Source organism: Chiloscyllium punctatum, chromosome 4 (assembly GCF_047496795.1).
Source record: "Chiloscyllium punctatum isolate Juve2018m chromosome 4, sChiPun1.3, whole genome shotgun sequence".
In the NCBI taxonomy this organism is placed as follows: domain Eukaryota; kingdom Metazoa; phylum Chordata; class Chondrichthyes; order Orectolobiformes; family Hemiscylliidae; genus Chiloscyllium; species Chiloscyllium punctatum.
This window is the reverse complement of record NC_092742.1, coordinates 4,455,059-4,474,055: the sequence shown is the minus strand read 5'-3', so window position 1 is coordinate 4,474,055 and position 18,997 is coordinate 4,455,059. Positions and strand designations below refer to the sequence as shown.

Here is an 18,997-nt window from a genome sequence, read left to right as displayed (position 1 = left end):
AGAATACACTCATTGTGAAATAACTTATAAAAATGTCTTTCAGAATATTTACCAAGAAAGAGTTAAAGTGTTTCTTTACAGATTTGCATCTGGTGGCATTCGTAAGCTCGCAGCCAGCAATTAATAGAGACCTTAAGTGGCAGTGCGAGGGTGTGCTGTTTAATGGTGAGGAAAGAGTGTTTGTTTTAAGGAACATGGATAAGGATAAGAGGGTTATTGTTCCGCTTCTTCCCAAGCTGGGATCCAGCTCAGTGTGGTCTGGGCCTCTCCGGCGCCAAACTCAAGTTGAATAAGGGAGCTTTCCAAAAAAAGGCTTTCAGCTGGCTGAGTTGGCTGTGTGTAGGAGGCCGCTTGCTGCAGAAGGCGGCTTTGGGGTGCCTGGTTAAAGACACTGTAAAAGAACACGCTGAGAAATAGTGCAGGGAGAACAAAGCACTGCTCTCTGTTCCCTCAGGAGCTGGAGCAGGCAGCCACTGTACTTTGACACCAATGGCAGATAAACAGGCTGCCACATTGTATCACTGGGTCCAGAGACTGAATGCATTTTATTCATTATAAACAAAAGTCAGATTATAATAATTTGCACCTCATGAATGAGCAGAATTAGCTGTGGTTTCAAAATAATAAATTTGAATGTCCACATGCATTCCCTCTTCACTCCACATTTCCAACTGATTCTTTCTTGCAAGGAACTTGTTAAAGGAACATTGCTATTTAACCAAGGCCTTTAGTGAGAACTTTATTAAACCATCACTCAAAAATCCGTTTTCACACTGATCTGCATAGCAGCTGGGCCTAATGGAATGACAGTATAACTGTTGGCAGAGCCACAGTGGGCAGGGTGATTTACATTGGGCAGAATGGATGAGACTCAAGCATAGAGACTCAGTGCTGTTGTGGTTGAGTATGGGTTTAGGAGTCAAGGTCAGTCACTGCCTAGCTGTAAGGACACAGGTAGCTAGGCACTTCCCACAGGAGCAGGTTGGAGATGGGCTGGAGAGTTAGTTCAGGATGGCTTCTGCATTCTCTTTGCCAGCTGGTAAAAATGGCATATCGGAGCCAAATGCCACATGCACTGCTAATTGTGATGACATTTGTGCAAGGGGAATTGGTGGTATTCTGAAGAGAAATTCTGATCATCAGATGTTATCATTGCATTCCGCAGCACAGAAGGAAACCAATCAGCACGTAATGTGGTGCTTTCTCATCAAAAGAACTAGCCAGTTAGTCCCACCTTGCTGCTCTTTTCCCAAAACCCAGCACATTTTTCCTTTTAAATTATCTGGCCCTCACCCACCAGGAGAAGAAGGGCACCCACATCAGATTACTGTTCATAGACTCAGTTCTGCATTTAACACAATCGTTCCTCAGCAGCACCTGATTGGAAAGCTGAGTCTGCTGGGTCTAAATACCTCCCTCTGTACCTGGATCCTGGACTTCGTGACTGGGAGACCTCAGTCTGTCCAAAGTGGGAACAACATCTCCAACACCATCACACAGAGCACGCCCCCACCTCTACTCCCTCCCAAGGCTGCTTGTTCAGTCCAGTGCTGTTCATCTTGCTGACATCACCACTGTGCAGCAATGCGTAAGTCGAATTATATCATCAAGTTTGCTGATCATATGATTGTAGAGGGTCTCATCAGCAGGAATGAGGAGTCAGCATACAGAAAGGAGGTGCAGCGGCTAACAGATTGGTGCAGAGCCAATTAGATCAAGTAGATTGGATGGGGCGGTGTTTGTGCAGTGTGTCCAGGAAGCTTTTCTAACGCAGTATGTAGATTGTCCAACCAGAGGGGAGGCCATATTGGATTTGGTACTCGGTAACGAACCGGGACAAGTGGTGGGCTTGTTAGTGGGTGAACATTTTGGTGATGGCGACCACAATTCTGTCACTTTCACCTTGGTTATGGAGAGGGATAGGTGCACACAACAAGGAAGTTTTTACAATTGGGGGAAGGGAAATTACGATGCTGTAAGACAGGATTTGAGGAGCATACGTTGGGAGCATAGGCTGTCAGGGAAGGATGTGGTGGAAATGTGGGACTTTTTCAAGGAGCAGATACGACGTGTCCTTGATATGTATGTACCGATCAGGCAGGAAAGAAATGGTCGTGTGAGGGAGCCTTGGTTGACGAGGGAGGTTGAATGTCTAGTAAAGAGGAAGAAGGAGGCTTACATAAGGTTGAGGAAACTAGGTTCAGACAGAGCAGTGGAGGGATACAGGATAGCCAGAAGGGACCTGAAGAAAGGGATTAGGAGAGCTAAGAGAGGGCATGAAAAATCCCTGGCGGATAGGATCAAGGATAACCCCAAGGCATTCTATGCGTATGTGAGAAACCTGAGAATGACGAGAACGAGGGTAGGTCCGATCAAGGACAGTGGTGGGAGACTGTGTATTGAGTCGGAAGAGATAGGAGAGGTCTTGAACAAGTACTTCTCTTCAGTATTTACGAACGAGAGGGACTGTATTGTTGAAGAGGAGAGTGTGAAACGGACTGATAAGCTAGAAGAGATATCTGTTAGGAAGGAAGATGTGTTGGACATTTTGAACAACTTGAGGATAGACAAGTCCCCCGGGCCTGACGGGATATATCCTAGGATTATGTGGGAAGCAAGAGAGGAAATTGCAGTACCGTTGGCAATGATATTCTCGTCTTCACTGGCAACGGGGGTGGTACCAGGGGACTGGAGAGTAGCGAATGTTGTGCCCCTGTTCAAAAAAGGGAATAGGGATAACCCCGGGAATTACAGGCCAGTTAGTCTTACTTCTGTGGTAGGCAAAGTAATGGAAAGGGTACTGAGGGATAGGATTTACGAGTATCTGGAACGGCACTGCTTGATTAGGGACAGCCAGCACGGATTTGTGAAGGGTAGGTCTTGCCTTACAAGTCTTATTGAATTCTTCGAGGAGGTGACCAAGCATGTGGATGAGGGTAGAGCAGTGGATGTAGTGTACATGGATTTTAGTAAGGCATTTGATAAGGTTCCCCATGGTAGGCTTATGCGGAAAGTCAGGAGGCATGGGATAGAGGGAAATTTGGCCAATTGGATAGAAAACTGGCTAACCGGTCGAAGTCAGAGAGTGGTGGTAGATGGTAAATATTCAGCATGGAGTCCAGTTACAAGTGGAGTTCCGCAGGGATCAGTTCTGGGTCCTCTGCTGTTTGTAATTTTTATTAATGACTTAGATGAGGGAGTCGAAGGGTGGGTCAGTAAATTTGCAGATGATACAAAGATAGGTGGAGTTGTGGACAGTGAGGAGGGCTGTTGTCGGCTGCAGAGGGACTTAGATATGATGCAGAGCTGGGCTGAGGAGTGGCAGATGGAGTTCAACCCTGCCAAGTGTGAGGTTGTCCATTTTGGAAGAACAAATAAGAATGCGGAATACAGGGTTAATGGTAGGGTTCTTGGTCAGGTGGAGGAACAGAGGGATCTTGGGGTCTATGTACATAGATCTTTGAAGGTTGCCACTCAGGTGGATAGAGTTTGTAAGAAGGCCTATGGAGTATTATCGTTCATTAGCAGAGGGATTGAATTCAAGAGTCGTGAGGTGATGTTGCAGCTGTACAGGACTTTGGTTAGGCCACATTTGGAGTACTGTGTGCAGTTCTGGTCGCCTCACTTTAGGAAAGATGTGGAAGCTTTGGAGAGGGTGCAGAGAAGATTTACCAGGATGTTGCCTGGAATGGAGAGTAGGTCATACGAGGATAGGTTGAGAGTTCTCGGCCTTTTCTCGTTGGAACGGCGAAGGATGAGGGGTGACTTGATAGAGGTTTATAAGATGATCAGAGGAATAGATAGAGTAGACAGTCAGAAACTTTTTCCCCGGGTACAACAGAGTGTTACAAGGGGACATAAATTTAAGGTGAAGGGCGGAAGGTATAGGGGAGATGTCAGGGGTGGGTTCTTCACCCAGAGAGTGGTGGGGGCATGGAATGCGCTGCCCGTGGGAGTGGTAGAGTCAGAATCATTGGCGACCTTTAAGCGGCATTTGGATAGGTACATGGATGGGTGCTTAATCTAGGATAGAAGTTCGGCACAACATCGTGGGCCGAAGGGCCTGTTCTGTGCTGTATTGTTCTATGTTCTATGTTCTAACCTGTCTCTGAACGTGGACAAGATGAAAGAGATGGTTGTTGACTTCAGGAGGGCACGGAGCGACCACTCTCTGTGGACATCAACGGCGCCCCAATGGAGGTTGTGAACAGCACCAAATTTCTTGGCACCCACTTGGTGGAGAATCTCACCTGATTCCTCAACACCAGCTCCATAGCCAAGAAAGCCCAGCAGTATCTCTACTTTCTGTGCAGGCTGAGGAAAGCCCACCTCCCACACACCATCCTCACTACATTCTACAGAGGGTTCATTGAGAGTACCCTGAGCTGCAGCATCACTGCCTGGTTCGGGAATTGCACTGTCTCGGATCGTAACACCGTCTCGGATCGTAGTGAAAAGTGAGGACAGCTGAGAGGATCATCAGGGTCTCTCTTCCCTCCATTACAGGCATTTACACCACACGCTGCATCCGAAAGGCTAAGAGCAATGTAGAAGGCCTCACTCACCCCTCACTCAAACTCTTCTCCCTCTTGCCATCTGGCAGAAGATACCAGAGATTTGGTCTCTCACGGCCAGACTGTGCAATAGTTTCATTCCCCCCAGCCATCAGGCTCCTGAACACTGTATGATCAGACTCTTTTCCATTTGAAATTCTTTGCATGATTTTGAATTGCTGCTAGAACCATGTCTGTTAATTATCATTCTTTTATTACACTAATTTGCATGTTTTGCACTTCTTATGCACTTTTTAATTAGATTCCCTACAGTATGGAAACAGGCCATTCGGCCCAACAACAAAGAAGGTGCAGATTGTTCTCAAGGGGGAGAGGGCCCAGCAGGAGGTCATTGTACACATTGGAACCAATGGAATAGGAAGGGAAAAGGTTGAGATACTGAAGGGAGAATACAGAGAGTTGGGCAGGAATTTAAAAAGGAGGTCCTCGAGAATAGTAATATCTGGATTAACTCCCGGTGCTACAAGCTAGTGAGGGCAGGAATAGGAGGGTACAGCAGAAAATGCATGGCTGAAGAGCTGGTATATGGGAGAAGGATTCATATTTTTGGATCATTGGAATCTCTTCTGGGGTAGAAGTGACCTGTACAAGAAGGACAGATTGCACCTGAATTGGAAGGGGACTAATATACTGGCAGGGAGATTTGTTAGAGCTGCTCAAGATGATTTAAACTAGTAAGGTGGGGATGGGACCCAGGGAGATAGTGAGGAAAGAGATCAATCTGAGACTGATATAATTGAGAAAAGAAGCAAGTCAAACAGTCACGGCAGGCAGGGACAAAGCAGAGAACAAGGTAGGACTGATAAAATGAACTGCATTTATTTCAATGCAAGAGGCCTAACAGGGAAGGCAGATGAACTCAGGGCATAGTAGGAACATGGGACTGGGATATCATAACAATTCCAGAAACATTGGCTCAGGGATGGACAGGATTGGCAGCTTAATGTTCCAGGATACAAATGCTACAGGAAGGATAGAAATGGAGGCAAGAGAGGAGAGGGAGGGTCATTACAGCTGTACTGAGGGAGGATATTCCCGGAAATACATCCAGGAAAGTTATTTGGGTGGAACTGAGAAATAAGAAAGGGATGATCACCTTATTGGGATTGTATTGTAGACCCCTGAATAGTCAGAGGGAAATTGAGAAGCCGTTATCTGTAAGAATAATAAGGTGGTTATGGTAGGGGATTTTAACTTTCCAAGCACAGACTGGGACTACCATAGTGTTAAAGGTTTAGATGGAGAGGAATTTGTTAAGCATGTACAAGACAATTTTCTGATTCAGTATGTGGATGTACCTACTAGGGAAGGTGCAAAACTTGACCTACTCTTAGAAAATAAGGCAGGGCAGGTGACTGAGGTGTCAGTGGGGGAGCACTTTGGGGCCAACGACCATAATTCTATTATTTTTTAAATAGTGATAGAAAAAGATAGACTAGATCTAAAAGTTGAAGTTCTAAATTGGAGAAAGGCCCATTTTGATGGTCAACAGTGTGCTGCTGGAAAAGCATCAGAGGAGTAGGAAAATCGACATTTCAAGCAAAAGCCCTTCATCAGGAATGAGGCTGGGAGCCTCGGGGGTGGAGAGATAAATAGGAAACTGGTGGGGCTGGGGGAAAGGTAGTGAGTGTGCAATAGGTGGATGGTGGTGGGGGTAAAGGCGATAGGTTGGAGATGAGGGTGGGGCAAATAGGTGGGAAGGGAGATGGACAGATGAGGCAGGTCATGAGGACAGTGCTGAATTAGGAGGTTGGAACTGGGGTAAGGTGGGGGGAGGGGAAATGAGGAGACTGGTGAAATCCACATTGATGCCCTGGGGTTGAAGGGTCCCGAGGTGGAAGATGAGGTGTTCTTCCTCAAGGCTTCGGGTGGTAAGAGAGTGGTGATGGAGGAGGCCCAGGACTTGCATGTCCTTGGCAGAGTGGGAGGGGATGTTGAAGTGTTTGGCCACTGGGGCGATGAGGTTGATTGGTGTTGGTGTCCCGGCGATATTCTCTGAAACAATCCACAAGGAGGCGTCCTGTCTCCCCAATGTAGAGGAGACTGCATCGGGAGCAATGGACACAGTAGTTAAAATGTGTGGAAGTGCAGGTAAAACTCTGATGGATGTGGAAAGCTCTTTTGGGATCTTGAATGGAGGTGAGGGGGGGAGGTGAGGGCGCAAGTTTCACAGTGGCAGGGGAAGGTGGGTTGTTAGGGTCGTGGACCTGACCAGGTAGTCGCGGAGGGAATGGTCTTTATGGAAGTGGATAGGGGTGGGGAGGGAAATATATCATTGGTGATGGGGTCTGGGATCGGTTTTTAGGTGTCAGATAAAGCAGAGGATGATGCAATGTATTTGGAGGTTGGTGGGGTGGAAGGTGAGGACCAGAGGGATTCTGTGCTTGTTGCGGTTAAAGGGGTGGGGTTAATAGCCTACCATATGGAACGTTATCAAATGCCTTACTGAAATCTATATATACCACAATCCCCCATCAAACTATCCTTTTCGAGATGGTTATAAATCCTATCTTGTATAACTTTTTCCAACACTTAACCCACAACCAAAGTAAGGCTCACTGGTCTATACTTACCAGGGTTGTCTCTACTCCCCTTCTTGAACATTTGTTATCCTCCAGTCTTCTGACACTATTCCTGTAGACAATGACAAAATGAAGATCAAAGCCAAAGGCTCGACGATCTCCTCCCTGGCTTCCCAGAGAATCCTAGGATAAATCCCATCTGGCCCAGAGGATTTACCTCTTTTTACATTTTCCAGAATTGCTGACACCTCCTCATTCTGAACCTCAATGCCATCTAATCTAGTGGCCTGTTTCTCAGTATTTTCCTCGGCAACATTGTATTTTTCTAGCATGAATACTGACGAAAAATATTCCTTTAACACTTCCCCTATCTCTTCTGACTCCACGCACAACTTCCCACTACTGTCCTTGATTAGTCCTAATCTCACTCTAGTTATTCTTTTATTCCCGATATACCTATAGAGACCATAGGGTTTTCCTTGATCCTATCTGCCAATGACTTCTCATGTACCCTCCTTGCTCTTCTTAAATCTTGCTTTAGGTTTTTCCTGACTAACTTGTAACTCTCATACGCCCTAACTGAGCCTTCATGTCTCATCCTAACATAAGCCTTCTTCTTCCTCTTGACAAGAGATTCAAATTCCTTAGGAAACCGTGGCTCCCTCGTCTGACAACTTCCTCCCTGCATGACTCCCCGCAGTAGCTGTTCCTTGAATAAGCTCCACATTTCAATCGTGCCTGTGCCCTGCATTTCCCCCAGTAGTAACTCTTACCCTGCTTTATATACCTATCCTTTCCATCGCCAAAGTAAACATAACCGAATTGTGGTCACTATCACCAAAGTGCTTGCCTACTTCCAAATCCAACACCTGGTCAAGTTCATTACCCAGTACCAAATCTAATGTGGCCTTTCCCCTTGTTGGCCTGTCTACATATTGTGTGAGGAAACCCTCCTGTGTACATTGGACAAAAACTGACCCATCCAAATTCCTTGAACTATATATTCCCAGTCAATATTTGGAAAGTTAAAGTCCCCCATAACAACTAACCTGTCTCTCTCACTCCTATTGAGAATCATCTTTGCTATCCTTTCTTCTACATCTCTGGAACTATTCAGAGGCCTATAGAAAACTCCCAACAAGGTGACCGCTCCTTTCCTGTTTCTAACCTCAGCCCATACTACCTCAATAGAGGAGTCCTCAAACGTTCCTTTTTGCCACCGTAATACTGTCCTTGACACAGTGTTCCCCAACCACCCCCCGCCTCTTTTACCGTTTTCTCTGTTCTTACTGAAACATCTAAATCCAGGAACCTGCAATAACCATTCCTGTCCCTGCACTACTCATGTCTCTGAAATGGCCACAGCATCAAAGTTCCAGGTACCAACCCATGCTGCAGGTTCATCCACCTTATTCCGGATGCTCCTGCCGTTGAAATAGACATACTTCAAACCAACGTCTTGTTTGTCAGTGCCCTTTTGTGACCTTGAAACCTTATTTCAGACCTCACTACTCTCAACTTCCTGTATATTCAAACTACAATTTCAGATCCCATCCCCCTGCTGAATTAGTTTGAACCCACATGAAGAGCATTAGCAAATTTCCCTCCCCCCAGCATATTGATACCCCCATCCTGTTTTTAGGGGTCCCATCTATCCCAGAAAGAGCCCCAATTATCCAAGATTCCAAAACCTTCCCTCCCGCACCATCCCTGTAGCCACATGTTCAACTCCTCTCTCTCCCTGTTCCTCACCTCGCTAGCACAACTCTGTTTGTCCTGCTCTAAGCTTCCACCCTAGCTCCCTGAAGTTCTGCCTTAAATCCCCATCTCTCTTCCTACCTGTGTCGTTGGTGCCTATGTGGGCCATGACTTGGGGCTGCTCCCCCTCCCCCTCACGGATCCCGAAGACACGATCACGAACCCTGGCAACTGGGAAGCAACACACCAACCGTGAGTCTCTCTCATTCCCACAGAACCTCCTGTCTGTCCCCCTAACTATGGAGTCCCCAATAAATAATGCTCTGCTCCTCTTACTCCTCCCCTTCTGAACAGCAGGGACAAACTGTGCCAGAGACCTGTGCCCCTTTGCTTACCACTGGTAAGTCATGCCCTCCAACAAAATCCAAAACAGTATACTTGTTGTTGAGGGGGATTGCCACAGGGGATCCCTGCACTGCCTGTCAGTTCCTTTTCCGTCTCCTGACGGTAACCCATCTACCTTCTTCATGTACCTGAGGTGTGACTACCTCCCTGTAACTCCTCTCAATAACCCCCTCTGCCTCCCGAATGATCCAAAGTTCATCCAGCTCCAGTTCCCTAACATGGTTTTTAAGGAGCTGGAGTCGGGTGCACTTCCCATAATGCAATCAGTAGGGACACCACTGGTGACCCTTACTTCCCTCATTCTGTAGGAGGAACATTCAACTGCCTAACCTCCATTCCCACTGTTCTAAGTTCCCAATGAGACTACTGAAAACTAAAAAAAAACTAGTCCACTTACCAATCTGGTGCACAGAACCTTTTTTGTTTGGTTTGAGGAGGAGGAGGACGGGTACGAGACACTACCCGCGTAGTGTTTTGGGTAAAGCAACCGTCCAAATGTAAAGCCTCACTTACCCAACAGTCCTCTGTCTGGTCCTGCTCAGCGTGCGCTCTGCCTTTACACGAGGTAAATTTTTATACTTTAAAGTTACCTTCCTATCGGTCCTCTGGTCCCTGCTGTCGCTTCTCCAATTTCAACTGCTGTCGAAAAAACAAAATTTAAAAGACATCTGGATGGGTATATGAATAGGAAAGGATTCAAGGAATATGGGCCAAATGCTGGCAAATGGGACTAGATTTATCTAGAATATCTGTTCGGCATTGACAAGTTGGACCAAGGGGTGTATTTCCATGCTGTGCATCTCTGACTTTACAGGAGTAGTGAAGTCTTGCTTCGATTGTATAAAATCTTGTGGACCACATCTGAAGTATGAGTCTAGATCTAGAGGACATTATGTAATAATAAGGGAGATGCCAATTGAGTTTGAGATTAGAAGAATTCTTTTTTTACTCAGAGGGTTGTGAACCTTTGGAATTGTCTACCAGAGAGCTATGGGTGCTCAGATTTTTGCGTGTGTTTAAGTTAGAGATTTATAGATTTGTAATTAGCAGTGATGTACAAGGCTACTGGGATGCGGGCATGGTAAGGCATTGAAGTATTTGATTATGTTGAATAACAGTGCAGGCTCGATGGACTGAATGGGCTAATCCTGTTTCTAGGTTCCTAATCAGTACATGAGCTGAGTGGCGCTATGGGAACTAAACTGAACATCAGTGAGCAGGTTATTTTATTTATTCATTCATGGAATAAGGCGTAGCTGACCAGGCCAGCATTTATTACCCAGAGGTCAGTGACGAATCAACCGCTTTGCTCTGGTTATTGCTGAGCAAGTACTGCCTGTTATAGCACTGTTGATGACCCTATCCACCACTTTACTGCCAATCAAGAGTCGACTGATAAGATATTAATTGATCAGTTTGGATTTGTCCTGCTTCCAGTGTAGAGGACATAACTGGGCAATTTTCCATGTAGCCATGTGGATGGCAGTGTTGTAGCTGTATTGGAGGAGCTTGGCTTGGGGCAGTACAGAATAAGGTGGCAATTACTGAACTGTAACTGGAGTTAGTAGCATTGGTAATGGGACCGAGTTGTATTCTGACGTGCCTGAAATCAGAAATGACAGATGACCCTGAGGACTAGTTTTCTTGCTGTAGACAAACAACTGTTTTCTGCTGTTAGACTAGCCATACGTAACATGCTGAGTAGAATCCTCTTTGGTGAAGCTACGCTCTTTGGTGGTAATATTCTAAAATAGTCTTGCTTTCCAAGTTAGTTTTTAATAAAATTTCATACCCCTTGCTTCCTAAACCTCCCATAACTCTATAAATTGTAACCATGCAGTGCAATGGAAGATAATAGCCGCCTTGTGATTTACAATTTTGTTCTGATGCTAGATATAAGAGAGACCTAAAGTGTAACTTTTTCACACAGAGGGTGGTACGTGTATGGAATGAGCTGCCAGAGGATGGTACAATTGCAACATTTAAAAGGCATTTGGATGGGTATATGAATAGGAAGGGTTTGGAGGGATATGGGCCAGGTGTTGGCGGGTGGGACTAGATTGGGTTGGGATATCTGGTCGGCATGGACGGGTTGGACCGAAGGGTCTGTTTCCGTGTCATCACAATGACTCGACTGTATTCCTGGCCTTCATTCTTTCTATTAATGTTTGCCCAACAAATACTCCCCATTGAGCTAAATTCTTGTTAGAGAAACAGTTAATTTGTGGGAGTTGATTCATTTTAAGGAAATAAAAAACTAACCTGGGAAATTTGCTAAGATATTAAAAATTAAACTGGGTTAAAATTCTGTTTTTTCAAAGCTGGTTATGCTGGATCCCATTCAGTATTAATAATGGATGTTAGTACTTCAAATCCATTGAAGTCTCTACTCAATGTCTTGGATTGTATAGCTACTGCAGGTGTGCAGATTAAATGTGGGTTGCAGTATGCAACAACATGCTGACAATGAATTGATGCAAGCTCAGATCTGTTGAGATTCAGCATCATCAGCATGGGTGTGGGCTCTTACAAAGGTGTGCTTTATGTTTTAACAGAGCTGTATGGCTTTGATGTCCTAATTGACTCCAATCTCAAGCCCTGGCTGCTGGAAGTTAATCTCTCACCGTCCCTGGCATGGTAAGTCAGCAATTAATATTGGTTTTGTTTCATTAAAGTTTGCGCTTGAGAAGACAGGATGATTTAGATATTTCCCTTCTTCTTCCTGGATTTGTATTTAACCAAACTGGTGAGATGCAAATCTCCAGTTATTTGGTTTTAAACCCAATTGAAATGAGGTTGGACCATCAGTGAAAAATTGTAGTACTCTTAATGTAGCACCAAGTTATCATTTTGGTCAGAGAGTGTACTCAGGGCTGGTGTAAGAAATGGACAAGTGTAATGCTCACCCAATTGGGTTACCTTTCTATAGTTGAAACAGACGTGCTGTTTGGGAAACTTACACCTGACCTTTTTGACCCAGATCCTGACACTGGCAAGTGTCCTGTACCTCAGCACTTCCATCATCACGCTGCAGAGTATGAAATTGCAAAAAGAAGCAATTGATTTTGCAGCAGTGGTGTTGTTGCAGTTTGGTGCTGTGGTATTGCATTATTGTGTCACAGTGGCAAGGTAAGATTACATAAAATGAAAATGGAGATGCAGCACAGAATCAGGCCATTAAAACTATAAGAAACGGGACAGGAGTAGGCTGTTCAGCCCTCGAGCCTGCTCTGTCATTCAAGAGGATCAAGGCTGATCTGACATTCCTCATATTCACTTTCCTGCATTTTCCCCATAAACCTTAATTTGCCTACTGATCAAAAATCTTATCTATCTTAGCCTTAAATATACAAAAGGTCTCTGCCTCACAGTGCTCCGTGGCAAGGAGTTCCAAAGACTCTCAATCCTCTGGGAGAAGTTATTCCTCTTTATCTCAGTCTTAAATTGGTGCTCCTTTATTCTGAGACTATGCCCTCTAGTCCTACGCTCTCCCATGAGGGAAATAACCTCTCATTTACTCTGGGCGAGGTAATTGCCTAGTAGTATTATTGCTAGATGATGAATCCAGAAACTCCATGAATGTTCAGGGTTGAGGGTTTGATTCTAACTTCAGCAGATCGTGGAATTCGAATTCAATAAAAATATCTGGCATGTTGAGTCTAGTTTCTGGGGCAGAAAATCATCTGGGCTCACTAATGCTCTTCAGGGTAGGAAATCTGCCATTCTGGCCTACATATGCTTCCAGACCCACAGCCTCTTGCTGTTTCCCTAGTTAAGCTGTTCCACTATATTTGCAACACTGGTATCTACCCGACAACATGAAACATTGCCCAGCTATGTCCTATACCTGAAAAGCAGAACATATCCTACCCAGCCATTTACCATTCCATCAGACTACTCTCGAGTATCAAGAAAGTGATGGAAGGTGTCATCAACAGCCCTATCAAGCAGCACCTGCTCAGCAATAACCTGCTCAGTGACGCCCAGTTTGGGTTCCGACAGGGCCACTCAACAGTTGATCTTATTGCAGCCTTGGTTCAAATATAGACAAAACCGTGATGAGTAGGAATCTGGGCAAATTCTCCACAGTTTGGAGTCATACTTGGCACATAGGAAGATTGTTATGGTTGTTGGAGGTCTGTCATCTCAACTGCAGGACATCTCTGCAGGAGTTCCTCAGGGTAGTGTCCTCGGCCTAACCATCTTCAGCTGCTTCATCAATGACCTTCCGTCCATCGTAAGATTAGAAGTGGAGATGTTTGCAGATGATTGAACAATGTGCAGCACCATTTGCAACTCCTCAGGTACTGAAGCAGTCCGTGTTCATATGCAGCAAAATCTGGACTATATCCCAATTTGGGCAGTCAACTGGCAAGTATCAATTGTGCCACACCAATACCAGGCAATGACTATCTCCAAAAGAAACTGACTAACCACCACCCCTTGACATTCAATAGTGTTACAATCGCTGAATTCCCCCAACTATCAACATACTGGGAGTTACCATTGAGCAGAAACTCAATTGGACTTCAACAGAAACAGAGTGGCTACAAGAGCAGGTCAGAGGCTAGGAATACTACAGCAAGTAACTCACCTTCTGAGTCCCCAAAGCCTGTCCACCATCTACCGAGCACAAGTCAGGAGTGTGATGGAATACTCCACATTTGCTTGGATGGGTGCAGCTCAAGAAGCTTGACACCATTCAGGATATAGCAGCTTATTTGATTGGCACCACATCCACAGACATTCACTCCCTCCACCACCGAAGCTCAGTAGCAGCAGTGTGTACTCTCTGTAAGGTACACTGCAGAAATTCACCAAAGATCCTTTGACAGCATCTTCCAAACCCATAACCACTTCCATCTGGAAGGATAAGGGTAGCAGATATATGGAACACCACTCCCCTGCATGCCCTCCGCCTAGTCACTTATCATTCTAACTTAGAAATATATCCTTCAGTGTCATTGGGTCAAAATCATGGAATTTCCTCCGTCAGGGCATTGTGGACCAACCTACAGCATGTGCACTGCAGTGGTTCAAGAAGGCGACTCCCCCTACCACCTTCTCAAGAGGCAATTAGTGACGGGCAATAAATGCTGGGCACAGCCAGCAACACCCACATCCCGTGAGTGAATAAAAAAGACCCTGTCAAGCCCCTTGAGAATCTACAGGTTGCAATGAGATAACATCCCATTCTTCTAAATCCAAGTCAGTCGAGTCCCAGCCTGTTTTACCTTTGTTCATAAGGCAATCCCTCCACACCAGACATCATCCTAGTGAACAAAAACAGAAATTGTTGGAAAAGCTCAGCAAATCTGGCAGCATCTGTCGAGAGAAATCTGAGTTAATGTTTTGGGTCCAGTGATCCGTCGTCAGAAGGTCATTCGACCCAAAATGTTAACTCTTGATTTCCCTCTACAGGTGCTGCCAGACTCTGCTGAACTTTTCCAGTAATTTCTGTGTTTATTTCCGATTTTCAGCATCCGTAGTTCTTTTGGTTTTTATCATCCTAGTAAAACGTCTCTGAACTGTCTCCAATGAAATGGTATCTTTCCTGAAATGACAGACCAATACTGCTCACAGTACTCCAGATGTGGTCTCACCAGCACCTTTTACAGTTGCAGTAAGACTTCGCTACTCCAACCCCCTTGAAGTAAGGGCCAACATTCCAATTAGCCTTCCTGATTACCTGATGCCCCTGTGTGCTAGTTTTCTGTGATTTTGTACAAAGTACCCCAAATGCAGCTTTTCTGACTTAAATCATATGTTCTGTTTTTCTCCCAAAATGACCAACGTCACTTTTCCCACATTGTACTCCATTTGCCAACTTTGTGCCCACTTACTTAACCTATCAATATCTCCCTGTAAACTGTCTGTATCCCTCTTGCAAATTGACTTTCCACCTATTTTTGGGTTGTTTGCAAATTTGGCTCCCTTCCTCGAAGTCATGAAAGTATATTGTAAGCAGTTGTGTTTCCAGCTCTGTTCCTGATATAACCCGTCAGTGTACTGCCTCCAAAACCATGGCCTTTGTGACTTAATTGTTTGCGAGGTACTTATTGAATGCCTTCTGGAAGTAGTTGGGCCCAGCCAATCCATCATGTTTTTTACACCACCCAGGCCTGTTTCTATATTTCTTCACAGATATCCATCATTGTAACCCTCTATTCCCTTCTCCCTTCACTGTTTATTTAGTTTCCTCTGAAATGCATCCAAACTATTCACTTTCACCACTCCCTGTGTTAGGTGCAACATAATTTCTGATTAAAGAGATTTCTCCTAAGTTCCTATTGGATATTTCCCATTCCTATGTTGATAGTCTCTAGTTGCCAGAGACGATAGTCACAAGAGGAAATATCCTCTATGTATGCACTCAGTTATTTTAAACATCTTGGGTTAGGTCATCTCTCTTTCTTTGGAGGGAAAAAGACTTAGCCCGTTTATCCTTTTCTTATAGGTCTATCCATATGATTCTCTCAATCTTCCCTGCACACTGTCTGTGTTTTTGCATTTGCATACAGTACTCTTGTGGTCTTGTCAAGATTTAATGTAACCTCCTGAATTTTAAATGCCACCCCGCTAGAATTAAGGCCTGGTTCTTGACTTGCTTTTTGATGAGGTAAAAACAAAGTCCTCAGCAAGTCTGGCAGCATCTATGGAGAGAGAAATGGTGAACTTTTGAGTGCAAGTTCTTTGAAAACTTCTCTTTTACACCTATTTGTGGTGTAACCTTTAGTGATTGATGTATTTGTACTCGGAAACCTCTGTGCTCCTTGACCGCACCTAGACTTTGCATCTTTCAAGCTTTAAGTGACTTTATCACAATCACAAAGAGCATGTCCTCAGAGTGGTCTATGAATGAAGAATTTGTGTACCCTCGTTTGTAGGTCCCTTTTAGTTTTCACATGCATCAATTTAAAAGTGATCAGCAGCACAACTTTAGTTTTAAACAAGGAGAGGGCAGCTGGATGCTGGGAGTTGGTTCGTAAGTGTGAACCTAATTATTAATTTGTATTTAACATTTAACAAATCTACTGTTCCATTTTAAATTTCCTGGCTTTCCTCCAGTTGAAGTTAAGTAATTCAGAAAGCAGCTGAAACCTTTTTTTTCTGTAATTGTGATCAGCTCGCACTTTTGTTTCAGAAGCATAGGAAGCCAAACATTTCAGTGTGACAGAACATAGAGTATGGCTTGGAGTTTGGTGATTAGGGGAGTTGGGGAAGGAGGTGCTCTTTTGCTTGTACTTTTTTCAAACTTTTTCACTCTCTAGAAAAAAACCCTTCTGGTTCATAAATGTCCATGAGGGAGGGAAGTTGCCATCCTTACTCAGTCTGGTCTACATGTATCTCCAGAACCACAGCAATGTGGGTGACTCTTAACTGCCCTCTGGGCAACTAGGGATGGGTAATAAATGCTGGCCTAGTCAGCGATGCCCTGACCCCATGACTGAATTTTTAAAAAAAATTGGTGTTTACTCCATCACTGGGATTAAAGTGAGTATTAATCTCTTTGCAAAAATCTAATTATTAATTTGTATTTAACATTTAACAAATCTACTGTTCTATTTTAAATTTCCTGGCTTTCCTCCAGTTTGGTGATTGTTTGGTGAGGGTCAGATACATGGTTATCGTCTATTGCACTCCTAAAGCTTAAAATTGTAGGAGCATTTGTAGTAAGATTACATAACATACAAATAGACAGGGTCTATTCCCAGGGGTGGGGGAGTCCAGAACTAGATCACATGGGTTTAGGGTGAGAGGGAAAAGATGTAACAGGGACCAAAGGGACAAATGTTTCACTTAGAGGGTGATGTGTGAATGGAATGAGCTCCAGAGGAAGTGGTGGAGGCTAGTACAATTACGACATTTAAAAGGCATCTGGGTGGTTATATGAATAAGAAGAGTTTAGAGGGATAAGGGCTGGGTGCTGAAATATGGGACTAGGATATCTGGTTGGCATGAATGTGTTGAACCAAAGGGTCTGTGTCCGTGCTCTACATCTCTATTACTCTGTGACTCTAAAGGTTATTGAGGAAGGTAGAAGCTAACTGTAGAGTTTACCATATTGCATGTTGCATGTTCCTCGTGCACAATGTGGCAGGTGAGAGACACAACACATGTCTCTGCTGGCCATATCTGCAAAAAGGTGTACTCAACTCCAGCTCCTTGAAAACCGAGTTAGGGAACTGGACTTGGAGCTAGATGAACTGCGGATCATCCGGGAGATTGAGGGGGAAATTGAGAGGATGTACAGGGAGGTGGTCACTCCCTAGACACAGGATAAGAACAGCTGGGTTACAGTCAGGGGGCAGAAAGGGAACCAATAGACAGAGCAGGGATCTCCTGTGGCTGTTGCCCTCACCAATAAGTATACCATTTTGGATACTGCTGGTGGGGATGGCCTACCAGGGAACACCATAGTTGTCAGGTCTCTGGCACTGAGCCTGACACTGTGGCTCAGAAGGGAAGGGGGGAGAATAGGAAAGCGCTAGTGATAGGGAATTCAATAGTTAGACGGATTGACAGGAGATTTTAGGTCAGGAACAGGACTCCCTGAAGGTATGTTGCCAGGGTCCGGGATGTTGCCGAATGGGTTTACAAGACTCTTGAGGGGTAGGGCGAGCAGCCAGAAATCGTGGTACGTATTGGCACCAATTACATAGATAGGGAAGGGATTGAGGATTTGAAAAGTGACTGCAGAGAGTTAGGTTGGAAGCTGAAGAGCAGGATGAGTAGAGTGGTGATCTCGGGTTTGCTATCGGTGCTTCGAGATAGTGAGATGAGGAACAGGCAGCAAATGCAGTGGAGTCGTGGCTGCGAAGCTGGTGCAGGAGGGAGGCCTTCAGATATCTAGACCATTGGGATACCTTCTGGGGAAGGTGGGACCTGTACATGAAGGACGGGTTGCACCTGAACTGGAGGGGCATAAATGTCCTGGGTGGGAGGTTTGCTTGTGTGGTTTGGGAGGGTTTGGCAGGGGGATAGGAACCAGAGCTCCACATCTGAGAGGGGGTAGTTGTAGATGGGGCAGCAACAGGATGTAGTGAATCTATCAGGAAGGTTTTTCATGTGATGGAACAAAGGGATCAGTTAAACTGTGTCTGCTTGAACACAAAGAGTGTCAGAAATAAGAGTGACGAATTTAGAGCATGGATCAGTACTTGAGACTATGATGTTGTGGCCATAACGGAGTTGTGGGTTTCACAGGGGAAGGAATGGTTGCTGTTTCAGAACGTTTAAAAAGAACAAGGAGGAGGGAGAAAGAGGAGGGGGTGTAGCATTGCTAATCAGAGAGTGCATCACAGCTACAGAAACGAAGGTTATTGAGGAAGGTTTGTTTACTGAGTCAGTCTGGGTGGAAGTTAGGAACAGCAAGGGAGCAGCCACCGCATTGGGGGTTTTCTACAGACCACCTAATAGCAGTAGGGAGATAAAAGAGCTCATAGGCCGGTAGATTTTGGAAAAGTGCAGAGGTAGCAGGGTTGTTGTTATGGGTTTTTTAAACTTTCCCAATATTGACTGGAACCTCCGTAGTGCAGATAGTTTGGATGGAGCTGTTTTTGTCAGGTGTGCTCAAGAGGTTTCCTGACTCAGTATGTAGACAGACCAACGAGGGGAGAGGCCATTTGGATTTGGTGATCGGCAATGAGCCAGACAGTGATCACAACTGCCTCACATTTACCACAGCCATAGAGAGGGAAAGGAGCAGATACCATGGGAAGATATTTAATTGGGGAAAAGGAAATTATGATGCTATCAGACAGGAGTTGGGAAGTATAGATTTGGAGCAATTGTTCC

General features: G+C 44.9%; 1 protein-coding gene across 4 annotated transcripts in view; it reads left to right on the top strand.

The window, feature by feature from the left end:
- The window catches only part of ttll5 (tubulin tyrosine ligase-like family, member 5), a 453,533-nt gene that overhangs the window by 115,643 nt on the left and 318,893 nt on the right, over positions 1 to 18,997 (top strand). For all 4 annotated transcript variants that reach the window (XM_072567973.1, XM_072567972.1, XM_072567971.1 and 1 more), the window contains one exon: positions 11,755 to 11,836. In XM_072567973.1, the coding sequence (XP_072424074.1) occupies positions 11,755 to 11,836 (82 nt within the window). The remainder of the gene's footprint in view (positions 1 to 11,754; positions 11,837 to 18,997) is intronic.